This window comes from Macrotis lagotis, chromosome X, assembly GCF_037893015.1.
Source record: "Macrotis lagotis isolate mMagLag1 chromosome X, bilby.v1.9.chrom.fasta, whole genome shotgun sequence".
Lineage (NCBI taxonomy): Eukaryota > Metazoa > Chordata > Mammalia > Peramelemorphia > Peramelidae > Macrotis > Macrotis lagotis.
The window spans coordinates 422850862-422866979 of NC_133666.1; the positions used below are offsets into that span (position 1 = coordinate 422850862).

At 34.5% G+C, this 16118-nt stretch overlaps 1 protein-coding gene and 1 non-coding gene across 3 annotated transcripts in view; both read right to left on the reverse strand.

Annotated features, from left to right (window-relative positions):
- The window catches only part of LOC141498451 (uncharacterized), a 167329-nt gene that overhangs the window by 80214 nt on the left and 70997 nt on the right, over positions 1 to 16118 (reverse strand). For both annotated transcript variants that reach the window (XM_074201645.1, XM_074201646.1), the window contains one exon: positions 11730 to 12176. In XM_074201645.1, coding sequence (XP_074057746.1) covers positions 11730 to 12176 — 447 coding nt within the window. The remainder of the gene's footprint in view (positions 1 to 11729; positions 12177 to 16118) is intronic.
- Positions 3404 to 3509, reverse strand: LOC141503697 (U6 spliceosomal RNA). Its single transcript, XR_012473028.1, has one exon. It is a non-coding gene; the product is annotated as a U6 spliceosomal RNA (small nuclear RNA).

Genomic DNA, 16118 nt, shown 5'->3' on the forward strand with positions numbered 1-16118 from the left:
AATAATCTTTGTTATAGACTCAAGAGATGCATATCTTAATTTTTTGACTGAGTGCATTCCTTCAACCCTTTCATCACTCCACTGCATTCTCATTCTGTACTTCAACTATATCTAGGATATCTCCACTAAAATAATCCAAAGTCAATACAAATTCATCATGTCCAAATTTAAATGAATTCTCTTCAATTGTAAAAACAGTTTATCTGCCCAACTACTTCATTTCTACTAATATATTATTGTATTTTACAGAATAGAAATTTGAGTCATCTTTGATTTTTCCTTCTCATTTATCATCCTACCAAATCTGTCATCTTTTTCTCTATTAAAAATGCTCAGATGTTTTCCTTCTAAGTATTTATTGCTCTGATATTTACTATTTGGAATCTCTAGACTTGGAATGACCTCTGTGATACTCCCTCTCTACTAATCTTTAACCTAGTCTTTATTCAAGATGAGGCTCAAGCGCCACCTTCTCCAGCACACATGAATATTTCCATACTCTGAATTCTTATAACATCTCAATTCAGTTGGTAATTTAATAACATTCTAATTATTTTATATGTCTATATTATTATTGTTCTTCCATCTAAACTATAAATTGCTTGAGGACAGGGGTCATGCTTGTCACTTTATTTCTCCTCCTCATAGCAGTGAGCAGTGTTGAGCACTGGAAATTTCTTTTTCCAGCATTTCCTATTAAGAGCTTTGTGAGGAACAAAGATTAATTCAGAATTATCTCATGATCTCAAAGATCTTACAATTCAGTATGAATGAACCAACAATAAGTAGTTACTATGAACAAGGTACTATTTTGGACACTAGGGATACAAAAGTAAAACATCTAGGCCATTCCTTCAAAATTTTTATATTCTAATACAGAGATGTAACATATATAATGTAGTGAGGAAAGTATTGCTCTGGGGAATAACAAATACTGAGAATAGAATTGGGGTTGGGGATGGCAATAAATATTCATTCTTTTTCTAAGAATAGATTATAAACTCCTTGAGAGTGGGGACTGTCTTTTACCTTTCTTTGTAACCAAGTCAATTGAGAGACCAGAGTGATTTTATTTTAAGGCAAGGTTCTTAAAAAAATAAATCTAATCTCATAAATCCCAATATATCTTGTGAGGTTTTCAACGATCAAAACTTATATTCCTTTGATCAGAGTACCCACAAGTAAGGATATGATTCCTATATGGACAGGAGGAGAGAGAAGGTTGACTTTGCACAATTCTGCCTCTTTTAAATCCAATTTATTTGCAAGTTGTAACATCACTGATGTCACTGGTCCTATTTGCGAATGATGGTCAAACAACAATCTGTATCCCAGGAACTTAGCATAGTAGTTTACCCATACTGGAGGTTAATAAATGTTTACTGATTGACTGTTTTCAGAAAAAAGAGAAATGGGAGAAATAGTTACACAAGTGACTGAAGGACAGTGCACTCTTACACTTTTATTCAAATCATTCTCCAGGAATGGAATCCTTCCCTTTCTTTACACTGCATTTTTTTTTGTCCTGAGTGCAAAGTGTCCAATACTATGTATAGTATGGTTTTTTTGGAAGAACAGAATATTGCTCCCATTGTCTGGGGTCTTCTAGATAAAGAGTTGGGTAGATATTTGCTCATTGATCCACCAATGAATACAGTTCATGCCCTATTGTTGATCAGTTGATTGAGATTGATCTGAACCTTGAAAGAGTGCTAAAACCAAGGATATTAATTACTTGGGTGGGTTGTTTGGGAGGATGATCTCTGGGTTTTGGGAATGGTCTCTGGAAGCCTTGGTAAGAAAGAGTATTCTTCTTCCTAGGGAAAAGGCAGGTAGGGACAGGGAGAGTGATAAGATTCTTGTGATGATTAGGTTCTAGATTCTTAAAGGTTGCTAACTGGTTGGGAGATAAGGCATTTAATAAAACTAGCTGTAAGAAAAATAGATTATGAGAGAAATAGGAACAAGATTCTAACTGTATGAATGTAATGACTAATTAAGGAAAATTTCATGAAAGAGAGGGCCTTTGAACTGGGTTTTGAAAGATGGTTAGTTTCAACTGGGAGAAATGCAGCTTGGAAGAAAAAAAAGACATTCTAGTCCTAGCCTGTAGAATAATATGAATAAGGGAATAAGTGGAAGGCAAAGGATGTTTTCAGAGAAAATTTAATTAAATTTAATTGACATAACTTATCATAGTTTCCCCAAAGCAGAGAGAATGTTACAGGAAGTAGTTATGAGATAAACCTGCAAGGGTCAAAGGCCTCAAGTGTATGACAAAAAAAAAGAGTTTGTACTGATCTTGATAAATCAACTTATAGTTACTGAAAGTTTTAATAAGTGACATGATCAGGGACATTTTTGAAAAGTTAATCAAGCAGAAATATATAAGAATAGCAATTATTTAGAAAGGTTCGAATTGATATGAATAATGAAATCCTTTAGACAGTTGCATTATTTGAATTCACTCAACATATTTTCATTGGAGTAGAACCAATTACATTATTTCATAAATGTATAACTTTAAATATTGTGAAGTTGAATGCAGGTGGCTGCTTCAAGAGATTCAGCATTCACTCTGCTCAGGATCTAGCTATAATGATTCAGATTAAAATGTGATAAGGGTCAGAACTCCAGCGTGGCAGTGGGAATGGTTAAGAAGGTACAGATTCAAGAGAAAATAGCTAAGCAGAAAAGGTCAAGGGAGAATAAAGAGTTAAAAATGACAGAAATGTCAAATACATGTGACTGGAAGAGGAGCTTCATGATATTTTGATAGTAGATACCATAGAGGACAGTATAAAGACCCAAAGATGCCTTCATATCCTTAAGGGTTCCGTGGGGTTGTGGACACTGTCCCCTTTTCTGTGCACAGCTCAATACTTCCTGAGAATATACTAAAAATACAGGATCAAGGTTAATATGCCTAAGTAGGACATGGAAATCTTCAAGAAACCTAAACAGCTGTTAGTAGTTGTGGCTTCTAGAAATGCTAGACCCTTCCATAACCTTCCAATCTCACATTTTTTTAATTCCATTTTTAAATATTAAACACCTATTTTCGTCAGAGCACAGTACTGAGATAAATAATACAAAGTGCCTAAATTCCTCTCCTAGGATATTTTTATTTTTTAAATCTTTTCCCTCAATTAGATTACAAGCACCTTTAAGGGAAGGGACTATGTCTTTCCAATTTTCACAGTCCTACAAAGTAAGAGCTGGGGGCTGACCTGTGATTTTACTCTATTAGCACTCCTGTGCTAAAACTCCCATTTACCTGCTCAGATGGGAAACTTTTAGTCTTAAAACAGTTAGCTAAACCATTGAATACCTAAGTGATATCCTGGGTCACTAAACTAATAGATGTCAAAGACAAGAGTTTGTTGTTGTTGTTGTTGTTGTTGTTAATATGGAATGCTTCACTAGTTTGCATGTCATCCTTGCACAGAGGCCATGCTAATCCTCTCTGTATCCTTCCAATTTTGTTTTTTTTTTTGTTTTTTGCAAAGCAATGGAGTGAAATGACTTGCCCAAAGTCACACAGCTAGGCAATTATTAAGTGCCTGAGGTCAAATTTGAACTCAGGTCCTCCTGACTCCAGGGCTGGTGCTCTAGCACCACTGAGCTGCCCTTCGTTCCAATTTTAGTATATGTGATGCCAAAGTGAGCACCAAAGAAAAGAGATAAACCTACATCTTCCTGGCTCTTGCACAAGCTTGATATCCACTGTGCCACAGCAGTCTTCATAATCAATCTTCAATAAATAGTTGTCATGTTGTTTATCAATTTGATTTTGCTATGTCATGTAAGATCAAATAGTCAAATCATTAACTTAAGTGGAGAAAGAAGGCAATGCTGTATTGCCACTATTAGTCCTTCCCTCCCAGACTAGTAGACAGTTAGCTTCAGCTTTTCTGTCTGACTTTCACTGCCCAAAATAATGCAGTTCTCCCTGTCAAGTCTAGTCTTCCATGGCTTAAATGCATAGGTGGGAAGTAACATCTCTTTGTCATTGCCTGATGATCTGGACCAAAAGAATAGTCTAGCCCACTGTGAAGGCTTTATTTAGATTTTCCTTCCCAATAGGAAATAGGAAGATTGTACTAGGAAAAGTGGTTAGAAGTTGGCATGATAACTGAAATGAGTATCAACTTGGGTGTGCCTTCCTTTTAAAGGCAGATCATGGTTGTCTTGGAAACAGCAGAGGGTATATATAAAGTACGACATTTTGTGGGTTTATGGTATTGCATTCAGGCATGCAATGTCTAATTAGTACATCCATGTATGAAACTGCTGGGGCTAGGTCTGGTTAGTAATGAGAGTCAGAGGTTTTAAATCTATAACCTGTCACATTCCCCCTTAAAATACATTTTTCAAAATATTTCCTGGGCAGAGTAACTATCACCTCTATCTGTGAGTTTTACACATAGCAACATACCCATACACACATCTACACTCATGTATATATGCACATTCATAAATATACATGCACACATACATACACACACATGCACATGCACACACACACACAAAACTTAGGGGAAGTACAATCTAAAGGACAGTGTGTCAGTCAAAATCTAGGCCCCCCAATTCCAGGATTCTGCTCCTCTTTTCTGAGGATGCTGTGAAGAAGTGAGTCTTAAATTTGTTCAGACTTCATTTCTGTTCATCTTGAAGCTTCATTTTCAAACAGCCATAAGTGCAAGCCAATCGGAATCTGATGTTATCACTAGGAGAAACACTAAGGCTCAGCTTGGGAACAGAGGACACTGTCCGTGTGAAAAATCAGGAAATTTGAGAAACTGCTGATTCAGAAACAATCTCTCTGAAGCCTTCAACTCTTCAGAAAGGTCATTTAGTTCTAAAGTTTAACCTTTTGTGTGTAATCTCATGGATAAAATGAGTGATCAGATTCCTCAGTTCAGAATTAAAAGGTACCGTGGGTCATCAAATTCAACCATCTCATTTTACAGATTAAAAGATTGAGTTAGGGAAGTGAAATGACTTGTCGAACTTCACAGAGAGGCATTAAATGGCACATCTGGGATCAGCACATAGGGCTTCTGAACCCAAATCATGTGTTTTCTCCACTCAGCAACCAAAGGGTAACACATGTAATTGGAGATGAGCATGTTTGTACTAGCAACTTTTCTCATAGATCTTGCTATGGCTCTTAAGACACTCTGTCCGAGCTTGCCACTACAAAACTCCATGCCCATCACCGCTCAGGAATTAAGAATTTTGAAAGATGATGTCTTTAACCATTTTCAGGACACTGTGAACTCATTTCATTTGGCAAAGCAGAATGGTATTAGTAGGACCTTCCTTTTTCCTTTGTACAATAAAGCTGTATATATTCTCAGGCTAGAAGGAAGTATTGATTGCTTTTTCCTCACCTACTTTCTTTTTATGTTTCTATATTTTATTGTTACAAACAATGGCTAGGGCTGAATGGGATACATTCAGAAATGAAATTATAATAAAAAGAACTGGAGGTGGCTTGAAGGTCAAAAAGCTCAATCATATCCTTCTCTAACAGGAGTACAGAAGAATTAAATGACCAGCCCTATTAGTTCAAAGACTGGACCCAAGCCCATGACTCTAAAAGCAGGGATGTTTTTAATATTCTAACATTTATCCAAAGTAATGCAACTAGTTAATGGCTAGACAAATAAAACTTCCTTGAGACAATGGATTTTGAACAAGATGCTTAAGTATTTAGGGGATACATATAGGAGAAGACAAAAGGATCAAAGAAGGACATGAAGAAATGTACATCTGGGAGGACTAATGCAGGAAGAGAATGTAAAGTATGTTCAATCAAATATGTAATCAGTGCCTACTATGTCAAAAATATTGGGCAACATGTGAAATGTCATGTTAGTCATGAATATACGTTCATATTTTATCTTAACACAAAATCTAGTGATGGGGAAAAAGGCACTGGAGAAACAAGGTGTAAGTGGGGGGTTGAATTTACATTCTTGAGTTGCTATTTTGGTTGCAGCATAGTTGATAGAGTGAAATGGGAAGAGATTGTAAGTGAGAAAATGTGAATCATATTGTACAGGAGGAGGGTGTATAAAAAAGAACCATTCTTATATATTTCAATAATTTTTTCAGAAAATCTAGTAAAATTTTCAGCAGTGGTTTGATAAAAAAAAAAAGATTTCAAGAAGGGAATTACTTTATCTTAAATAACCATGGGGTGTGCTTTAATTTTTAAATCAAACTAACCAATGCATTTGTTCTTTCTCTTTTCTCTCTCTCTCTCTCTCTCTCTCTCTCTCTCTCTCTCTCTCTCTCAAAGATCATCCACAGCTTCTTAATTACTAGTCATTTCCTTATTCTCCATGTCCCATCTGTAGCATTTATCATCATTGTTCTCCCTTTCTTTCTTCTGGTTCTCCTCCTACCCTCTAACTGGCCTCACTTTATCTTATCTTTTGGTTCTTTTTCCTCTACTTCCTTATTTGTGTAAGTCACCTTGGCTGTCTTCTCGCTTTTGGCAAACTTATTTATTCCTGTGGCTTAAATAATAACTTATTTATAATTTACCATTCAATTTTTTTTGGCAATTGCATTTTTTTCATAAAATGCCAGTGTTGTAAGGGATTAAATTGGTTATCTAGTTCAATCTAGGTCTTAATAAGAATCCCTTCATATGAGCTAGGAGTTTATGGTGGTTAAATTGAATAATAAAAAAAATTACTTTGGCAGCAGTTTGCTAAATGGACTGGAGTGGGGAGAACCTTGAGTCAGGAAGAGAAATTGAGAACCTATTGAAATAATCTAATCAAGAAGTAAAAAATGATGGAATTAAGATGGTAGCTATATAAGTAAAGAAAGGAGGTCAGAAGCAAAGAGATGTTAAATGGTGAGATTAGCCAATTAGTTGAATATGTGAGGTGAAGGAGAGTCAGAATGTCCTGAGATAATTCTGATAGACTGAAAGAATGATGGTGAAGGTCTATATCTTGCGGGGGGGTATAATCCAGTTGACAGAAAAGTCAGTGGAAGGCTTCTAGCCATAGCCCAGCCCAGGTCCCAACAGTTAGATAGCAGCCTAGGTCCTGGCTCAGTTAGATAGCAAGCCATCTAGTTGCAGGGAAGGTCCCAGGTGAGAACACTGGGGCAACTGGCAGGGCTGGGTAGGAAACATGTCACTGTATAGGAAAAGCCTGGACATAAATGAGGAAACAAATCTCTGCACAGGCAACACCTTGGAAAGTGATAAACTAGGGACCACATCCTGTCCCCAGACAAAAATCTCAGGACTATCTTCCCTTTACCCCATGAGCAGAGTTCAACAATCAAAATGAGCAAAAAAAAAAACCCAAAAGAATGCTGACCATAGAAAGTTACTATAAATGTAGAAGGTAGAGATGATAAAAATGCCAGGCAGAAGATGAAAACAGTGACTAATTACCTACATGAGAAGTCTCATAGGAGTTTATGATTTGGGCTAAAATTCAAAACTTCATGGAAAATTTAAAAAGAAAAGAGGATGAAGAAAAATATAAAAAAGAAATGGGTCATGTAGGAGAATTATGAAAAATTGGCCAAATAAATTAACTCCTGGAAAAGTAAAGAAAATAAAATCTATAAATAGAAATTAATGATTATGAGACATAAAGATTCCAACAAATAAACAAAAGGATGAAAGAATTGAAGAAAATGTAAATGACTCAGATCCAGGACAGATAATTTATGACTTTTTGGTCTATCCTAAAGCCAATATCAAAAAAAAGACCCTGGACAATGTTTTTCAGGAAATGTCATGTAAAACTGTCCTAATATACTAAGATCAAGAAGAAAAAATAGTCCTTGAAAGAATACACAAAACACTTACAGAAAGAAACCCCAGCATAAAAACTCCAAAGACAGTCATAGTCAAATTCCAGAATTTTTATCTAAAGGAGAAAATACAAAGCAGCCAAAGAAGAAAAAATTCAAATACAAGGAAAGTGCAATACAAATTACACAAAACTTATCAGCTTCAACATTAAAAATCCAAGGACCTGGAATATGCTATTGGGGAGGAGGAAACAAAGGACCTTTGGATTACATACAAGAATTTACATACTGCAAAATTCAGCAAATTCTGTCAGGGGAGAAAAGATAGTTTTTCAATGGACTTCCACAATTTTTTGATAAAAAGACCAGAACTGAACAGAAAATTGTATCTTCAAATACAAGAGATGCATTAAAAAAAGCAAACAGAAAAGAGAAAACATAGCAAAGGCTAGTCAAGTACATTAAACTGTATGCATCCCTACAAGGGAAGAGAACACTTGTAACTTTTAAAAATTGTATTTCTCTTAGCATAGTTAAAGGATTAAATATAGTTGAAGGGATTATACTTAGAGGATGTGGGGTTGGTTTTTGTCATTTATTATCAAAGAAGACCATAATAGCATCACTGTGTTTGAGAAAAATTGCAGTGTGTCCCACTGGTTGATCAGATCAATAGAAGATTGGAATGTCATATATATATATCAATTCAGGTGCAAATAATCCCCATGAATTGACTATATTAAATTTAAAAGGTTGTACACTAATAAAACTAATGTAGCCATGATTAGAAGGAAAACAGAAAGCTGGAAAACAATTTTCACAGCTAGGGGTTCTGATAAAGGTCTCATTTCTAAATACAAGGAGAACTGAATGAAATGTATAAGGTTACTCATCATTCCCCAAATGAAAAATGGTCAAAGGATATGAACAGGCAGTTTTCAAAGGAAGCAATTACAGCTATAGATAAATGATGAAAAAATGCTTTAAATCATTAGTAATTAGAGAAATGCAAATTCAAACAACCATGTGGTACTAAACCTCACACCTATCAGATTGACTAAGAAGACAATGGTAAAATGATATGTGGAAAGATTGGGACCATTAAAGCACTGTTTGTGGAGTTGGGAACTAATGCAACTATTCTGGAGAGCAATCTGAACTCTGCCCAAAGAGCAATAATACTGATCATACCCTTTGACTCAGCAATACCAATGCTAGACTCAGACGCAAAAGAAATCATAAAAAATGGGGAAAGCCCAACAAGTTCAAAAATATTTAAAGCAGTTCTTTTTGTAGTGGCAAAGAATTGGAAATTGAGAGGATATACATCAATTAGGGATTAGCTGAACAAGTTATGGTATATAAATATTATGAAGTACTACTTTTCAATAAAAAACCATGAATGGTCAAACTTTAAAGATGCATGGAAAGAATTATAGAAACTCATGTTAAGCAAAAGTAACAGAACCAAGAGAACATTGTACACATCAACAACATGATGGATGCATCTCCTCTCAGCAGATCATAGATCAAACACAACCCTGGGAACCTATAATGGACAGCATCATCTACATCCAAAGGAAAACAAGTAAAGAAAAAAAAACCCACTCACAGAATCTAAATGGAAACCATGTTCACTTTTTAAAAGCTTCTCTTCTGTTTTTCCTTCCTTTTCCATAATTTTCTTTCTTTACCTTTAGTCCTAATTTCTCATATACAAAATGACTAATATGTAAACATATTAAACACAAATAAACATGTACAAATTTTGCTAGATTTTTCATCACTGAGGGGAAGGAGATAGGAAAGGAGGGTGGTAGAAAAATGTGTAACATATACAAGGGAAAGAATGCTGAAAAACTTTCATAATATGTAATTTGGAAAAAACTGATTTTTTTTAAAGATCACTGATAACTTTGGAGAGAGCCATTTCAGTTGAATGAAATTATATCATTCAGACATCTATGTATTCTAATCTTTTCAAGTACTCTATTGAGGAAATCTCAGAGGGTCCCTCCAAAGAAACAATTCATAATATTGGGAATACCTTTTATCTCATACTTTTATATTATGTTCTGAGTTATAGTTATATTTGTTTATTAAGTTCTAGTTCTACTGATGTCTTTTGTTTTTTACAGTCCAACTATCTATGAAGGCTTCATGTAGCAAAGTAAAGCAATTATGTAAAGCAATGTTAAATTTACCTCATGCAAAAATGTAGGTGATATTACACATCTGTAGCATCTCCTTCACCTCTATTTTTTTAAAAAAGTATTTTAATAGAATTTTCTTTTTTTCTCTCTAACCCCTTTGAAATAAAAAACAGGTTCCAACAAAAAATGCATTTCTTGTGTACTCTATCCTTCTATATATTAATTATATTAGAGAAAACATGCAACTTTTTTTATTTCTCAGTGTTTAGAACAATGCTTTGAATATTGAGTGTGAATGATGAGTGAAATGATGAGTGAAAGAAAAAAGAAAAACTTATTAGGATTTAAGACCAAAAGATTACAAAATATCCCAGTAGAACATGATCACAGATTTAGAGCTGCAAGGGACCTTTGAGGTATCATCCAACTGTCACATTTTTATAAATAGGAATACTGATTTCCCAAAGAGATAAAGTGGCTTGCCCAAAGGTACCCAGAACCAAATCCAAAACTAGACCCTTCTATCCTAAAGCCAGGATATTTTCCATAGTAGGACACTGCAACCCAATTACAAAGAATCATATTTGCTATAATTATTATAATTGAAGGCATATTCATTTCTGCATTCTATGCTTAAAGAGGTAGAATATATGTGTATATTTATATGCATGTGTATGAATATGAAATTGTATATTCCCCTGAAAATTATCTATTTTTAGAGCCAGATAAGTAATCTACAGGTTAGAATAGTTTACTTCTCCTTTTAATAGCCATCCAAAGTGAAAAAAAATTTTGAATCATAGTTCATAAACTATTATTGTTAGTTTCTAACCCAAAAAAGGCCACACATGGCTGCTTCATATGGGAAAATTGCTTAAAAGATAGCTATGTAGCTTTGTAGCTATGCTACAAACTAAAAATCTATTTAAAAAAAAGAAAAGAAAATCTAGAATCAATCATTCAAGGAGAATTAGAATTATAATCAAATCAATGCAAGAATCTATTATAGGGGGCAGCTAGATGGGTGGTGGATAGAGCACCAACCCTGAAGTCAAGAGGACCTGAGTTCAAATTCAGCTTCAGATACTTAATAATTGCCTAGCAGTGTAACCTTGGATAAGTCACTTAAATAAAAATTTAAAAAACAAAAAAGAATCTTCTGTTACGAATGAAATTCTGAAAGACAGAATTTGGAGCAGGATTAATCAATTTATTGGTTAGTTGAGCAATAACAAACAAATTTGACATCATTGGTCTCTTATGCCAAAAAATACAAACTGAGCACCCCAGGGTCCTTTAAATCCTATAACTTCCTCTTAACAGTCCATCACTGAGACCTTCCTGTCAAATATAAAGTAACCCTCACTGATGAGGGGATGGAATAAGAGTTCTCAGCTTCTCCCTTTTACTTCATCATTGAGGGATGAGAGAGGCACAAGGGAAAAATGAACTGATCATGAGGAAGCTTCCTTAAGCAATATTGATCAGAAAAACAGCCCCAATATGGCTTAGAGACCATGACACCTCTAACTTAATAAAGGGAAAAACAAAAACATGGGGAGTGAGGGGCAGAGGTCAGGGAAGAGAACATATATCAGGATGACTTCTACTTAGAATGTAAAGGAAAGCCTGCCTAGGCAAATGCCTTGGAGTCTGGAGGTAATCCCTTAGTTAAACTCTTCTTGACTTTCATAAATTGGGGTCTGAGGAAATGGATGAATTTAGCATATAAATATAGGTAATAAATAATATAATCCCAACATTAATCTTTGTCCTTACCAGAATTCTGAAGTCCTAGAAGTACTTGCTTCATTTTTGCATTTTCTTTCCTTAATTCTTGGTTTTCATTAATCAGTTTTTTAAAAGAACCAAATAACTTTTCTTCTTCCTTTCTGTCCTGATCATCTTGGACATCCAACCAGGGAAGGATGGAGTTTTTTTCTTCTAGAGATTGTGGTATTCCCTCTGCTATTATTGGTGTGTATGTCTTTTGAATATTTGAATTTTTTTCCAAACCAGAAGTGCTGGCAGTTTCATAAAGGAACTTCCTTTTTTTAGTGGGCACAAAGATTTCATTTTCAAGTAGTTTACCAGCTTGGACTTTCTTCTCTTGGACGATGTTGCTTTCCCTCTCTTCCAGGTACTTATTTATAAAGCTATCTGAGAGTCTTTTCCTCTCAGAAACATTATTGTTGTGGAATGAATCTGCTTTGATAGAGTTCATAACTAAAAACATGATAAAAAAAAATGATGTCAGAAAACTATTATTACATTTTACACTAAATGATCCATCTTTTAAAAAAATAATTCAAGCATTTTGTATTTTTTTAATAGAAATTCCCTGTTAATCAAAAAAAAAAAGGTTATTTATTTCCAAGAATGAGAGGCATAGATTATTTCCTAAGTCTTCACAAGAAGAATTAGGAACACACTGATTCTGAACTTTTCCTTATGGAAATTCATCCAAGGTCTTGATCACCTAAATATTAGTTGAAAACACTATAGGATCACTAATAATAACAAAAGCAAGAGATTATATGTGTTCCTGGGCTTTTGTGCTTCTGTACCAGAAGGCTTCAATTTGTTTTTTACTTTTTTGGGGGTGGGATTGCAAGACAATGGGGTTAAGTGACTTGCCCAAGGTCACACAACTAGGTAATTATCAAGTGTCTGAGGTCGAATTTGAACTTGGGTCCTACAGACTCCAGGACCGGTGCTCTATCCACTGTGCCACTTAGCTGCCCCTTTTTTTACTTTTTTATTTTTTTACTTCAATTTTTTAAAGATCAATGGAAATGCTCCTACCTTTTTATATTTGCAAAGGGTCAATATTAAGAAATTGTCATGCTTTCTTTGTCTTTCTCTCTATTTCTGTCTTTCTCTCTGACTTTCTAAACAATCTCTAAACAAACAATTTCTAAACAAACAAATCTTTCACAAACAAAAAATTAAATTTTACTTATAATTGTAAATTATCTCACAAATCATTTCATCAAAAAGAGAAATTTTTGAATGAGCTATGATGTAATCAGCAGTGTTTGATGGTTCACATATACATGAACCTCAACTTAAGACTGATGGATAACTTGGCAAAAAAGTGAGGGCTCCCTCAACAGGATCTTGATGATACCAGGATCAAAATTACTTATAATGACACACCATTAATATATAGAGATCACTCAGTTTGGGCAAGTATCCTGAAGTGGTGTGCCCTTTTTGTGTTATTAAAAATAAATAACCCTAGTTTTGGTAGCCTGGTCAATGGCTAGCAAACAAAAGTTTTTATATGCCAGAAACCTTTCTCTACTCTGCTGGAAAAGTTCAAAAATTAAAACAAAACTTGCTTTCTAAGTATTCCTGACCTTAATGTAATATAAGGTCAACAGCAGTCTGGTCAACAATTTATTTGCTTTCTTTAATCCCAGTACTCTCTGGCAGTACTGCTTTACTGATAAATAGAATTGTTGTACCTAAAATTTACCCAATATTACCACAGTATTTCTAATACAAAGAAATATGGGTGAGATGGTGGCATAATTAGGCAAATTTAGACAATAGAAAGAATGCTTAGACCCCAAAATTAGTAATTGAAGATTTAATGTCAACTTTGAAGAAAGTCTCTAGGAAAAATACAGAGGATTCTGTCTTTAACTCTATTTTCTAATCATGTAAGAATTAAAAATTAAGGAAGACTGAGACACAAATTTCCAAATAAAATCAAGACAAACTTAAGACACAATGAGGAGCAAAGCTCTCTTTTATAGTTCTGAGGAGTACAAAATGTAGTACAGGACTTCATGGGCAGGGAACAATATATATGTTAGATTAAAAGAACTCAGTATCATGAATGGCAAAATTGGTAGTGTTGATTAGAGAACTGAGGCATGAGGGAATAATACGATTTTTTTAGAAACTCCTTCTTTCCTTCTCTGACTTAGAAATGTTCATTATTTGATTCCACCTGCAAGATTAGATATAGTGGACCAGATTTCTTTTGACAAAAAGCCAGACAACCTTAAAGGAGAGTTTGGAAGTTTGGTTGTCTATCCATAGCCCTCAAGTGTAAAAGATTTCCTTGAGGTAAGAATAGAAAAATGATTAGGAGGAGAATTTAATTTCTAAACTTAACTCATTATAGGTCAGATGAATTTTTTAATTAAGTTTAGAGTCAAAGAATTTTGACTTGGGCAATAACAAGGACAAAAATGCATTAACTGGAAAGAGATATATTTTTAAAAGTCACAAAATGAATTTGATTATTCCAGTCACACTTTTACTGACATTATATCTATCAAATTTATAAAGGACACAGAGGTAATACACTGCATGACAATCAGGATCAAAACAGATCTTATCAAGCTAGATTACTAGGCTAATCTAGTAAAATAAATTTTAATGGTAGCAAACTTGAATTTCACATTTATGTTAAAAAGAATAAATTTCAGGGGCAGTTAGGTGGCATAGTGGATAGAGCACCGGCCCTGGAGTCAGGAGTACTTAATACACTTAATAATTACCTAGCTGTGTGGCCTTGGGCAAGCCACTTAACCCCATTTGCCCTGCAAAAACCTAAAAAAAATAAGAATAAATTTCTCTATTAAAGATAAGCAGCATGGTGAGGGTACAATGCATCTTGAAAAAAAATCTAGGATTTTTAATGGAATGCAATCTTAATATTCCCCTGCTGGATTACTGCCCTATTGTGGCAGGGGGACTTAAGTAGCTCTATGAAGCAATGAGCTTTGCTATACAGGGTTACCCAAGATGCACAGGTCCTTCTGGAGAGTTCTGACAATATCTTTGGCAAGATATTAAAATGGAAGTATTGAAATGAAAGATGAACCCCTCAGGTCTGAAGGTGTCTAATATGATACTGGTAAAGAGTGGAGGAAGTAGTCTCAAATGTAGCTTAGGGGAAGTAGTAGCTATACTAAAGAACCGACTGAGTCAGAGTTGAAATGAAACTCCACTGAATATGCATCTAATAATGAAAGCAAAGTTCAATGCTGTTCAATTTTTTTTTAGTTTAGTTTTGTTTTTTCAAGGCAAATGGGGTTAAGTGGCTTGCCCAAGGCCACACAGCTAGGTAATTATTAAGTGTCTGAGACCATATTTGAACCCAGGTACTCCTGACTCTAGGGCCGGTGCTTTATCTACTGCGCCACCTTGCCACCCCAGTGCTGTTCAATATTGCATAGGAACCTAGAATATAAGATCTATGAACCAAAGTAAGCTGGATATTGTCAAAAGGAGATTGAAAGTTTAAACATCAACATCTTAGGAATCAGTGAACTTAAACAGATGTAAATGGGTGAATTTAATTCAGGTGATCATTTTATAAATTGTTGTGGGCAAGAATCCCTTAGAAGAAATGGAGTAGCTCTCACAATTAAAAAAATATGAAAACAGCAGTACTAGATAAAAATTCAAAAAACAGAATGAAATCTATTTGAATCCAAGACAACTCACTGAATACAAAAGTAATACAAGTCTATACTCCAACCATTAATACTGAAGAAGCCAAAGTTAATCAGTTCCATGAAGATCCAAATCTTCTAAAAATAACACCAAAAAAATCAAGATGTCACATTGATCATAGGGGATAGAAATGCTATAGCAGTTAATCAAGAGACAATTGGAATAACAGGCATATGTGACCTTAAGTACAAAATTAAGCAGGGCAGAAACTAATAAGAGTTTTGTCAACAATCCTTTTTTCAACAACCCAAAATGTTATTTTACACATGAACACCACCAGATTATGATATGTAAACCAAAAATGACCAGAAAAGCAAGATGGCTTTTGAAGAGAGAAAGGAACTAGAGACCAAACTGTCAATATTTGTCAGAGTACAAAGAAATAAAGAGTTCCAGGGAGGGAAAAAAACCATTCCCTTCTATTTCCCTAATTACACTAAAACCTTCCACTGTATATATCACAATAAAATATGGCAAGTCCTCAAACAGATGGGAGTACCAGATCATCTGACTTTTCTCTTATAGAAACTAAACTTAGGTCAAGAAGCATCAGTTAGAACTGAATATGGAATGACTGATTAAGTTCAAGAAAGGAGTGCAACAATAATGCATATTGTCACTTTATTTATCTAACTTTTATGCAGAGCACATCATGTGAAATGCCAAACTGGACAAATTAAAGATGGAATT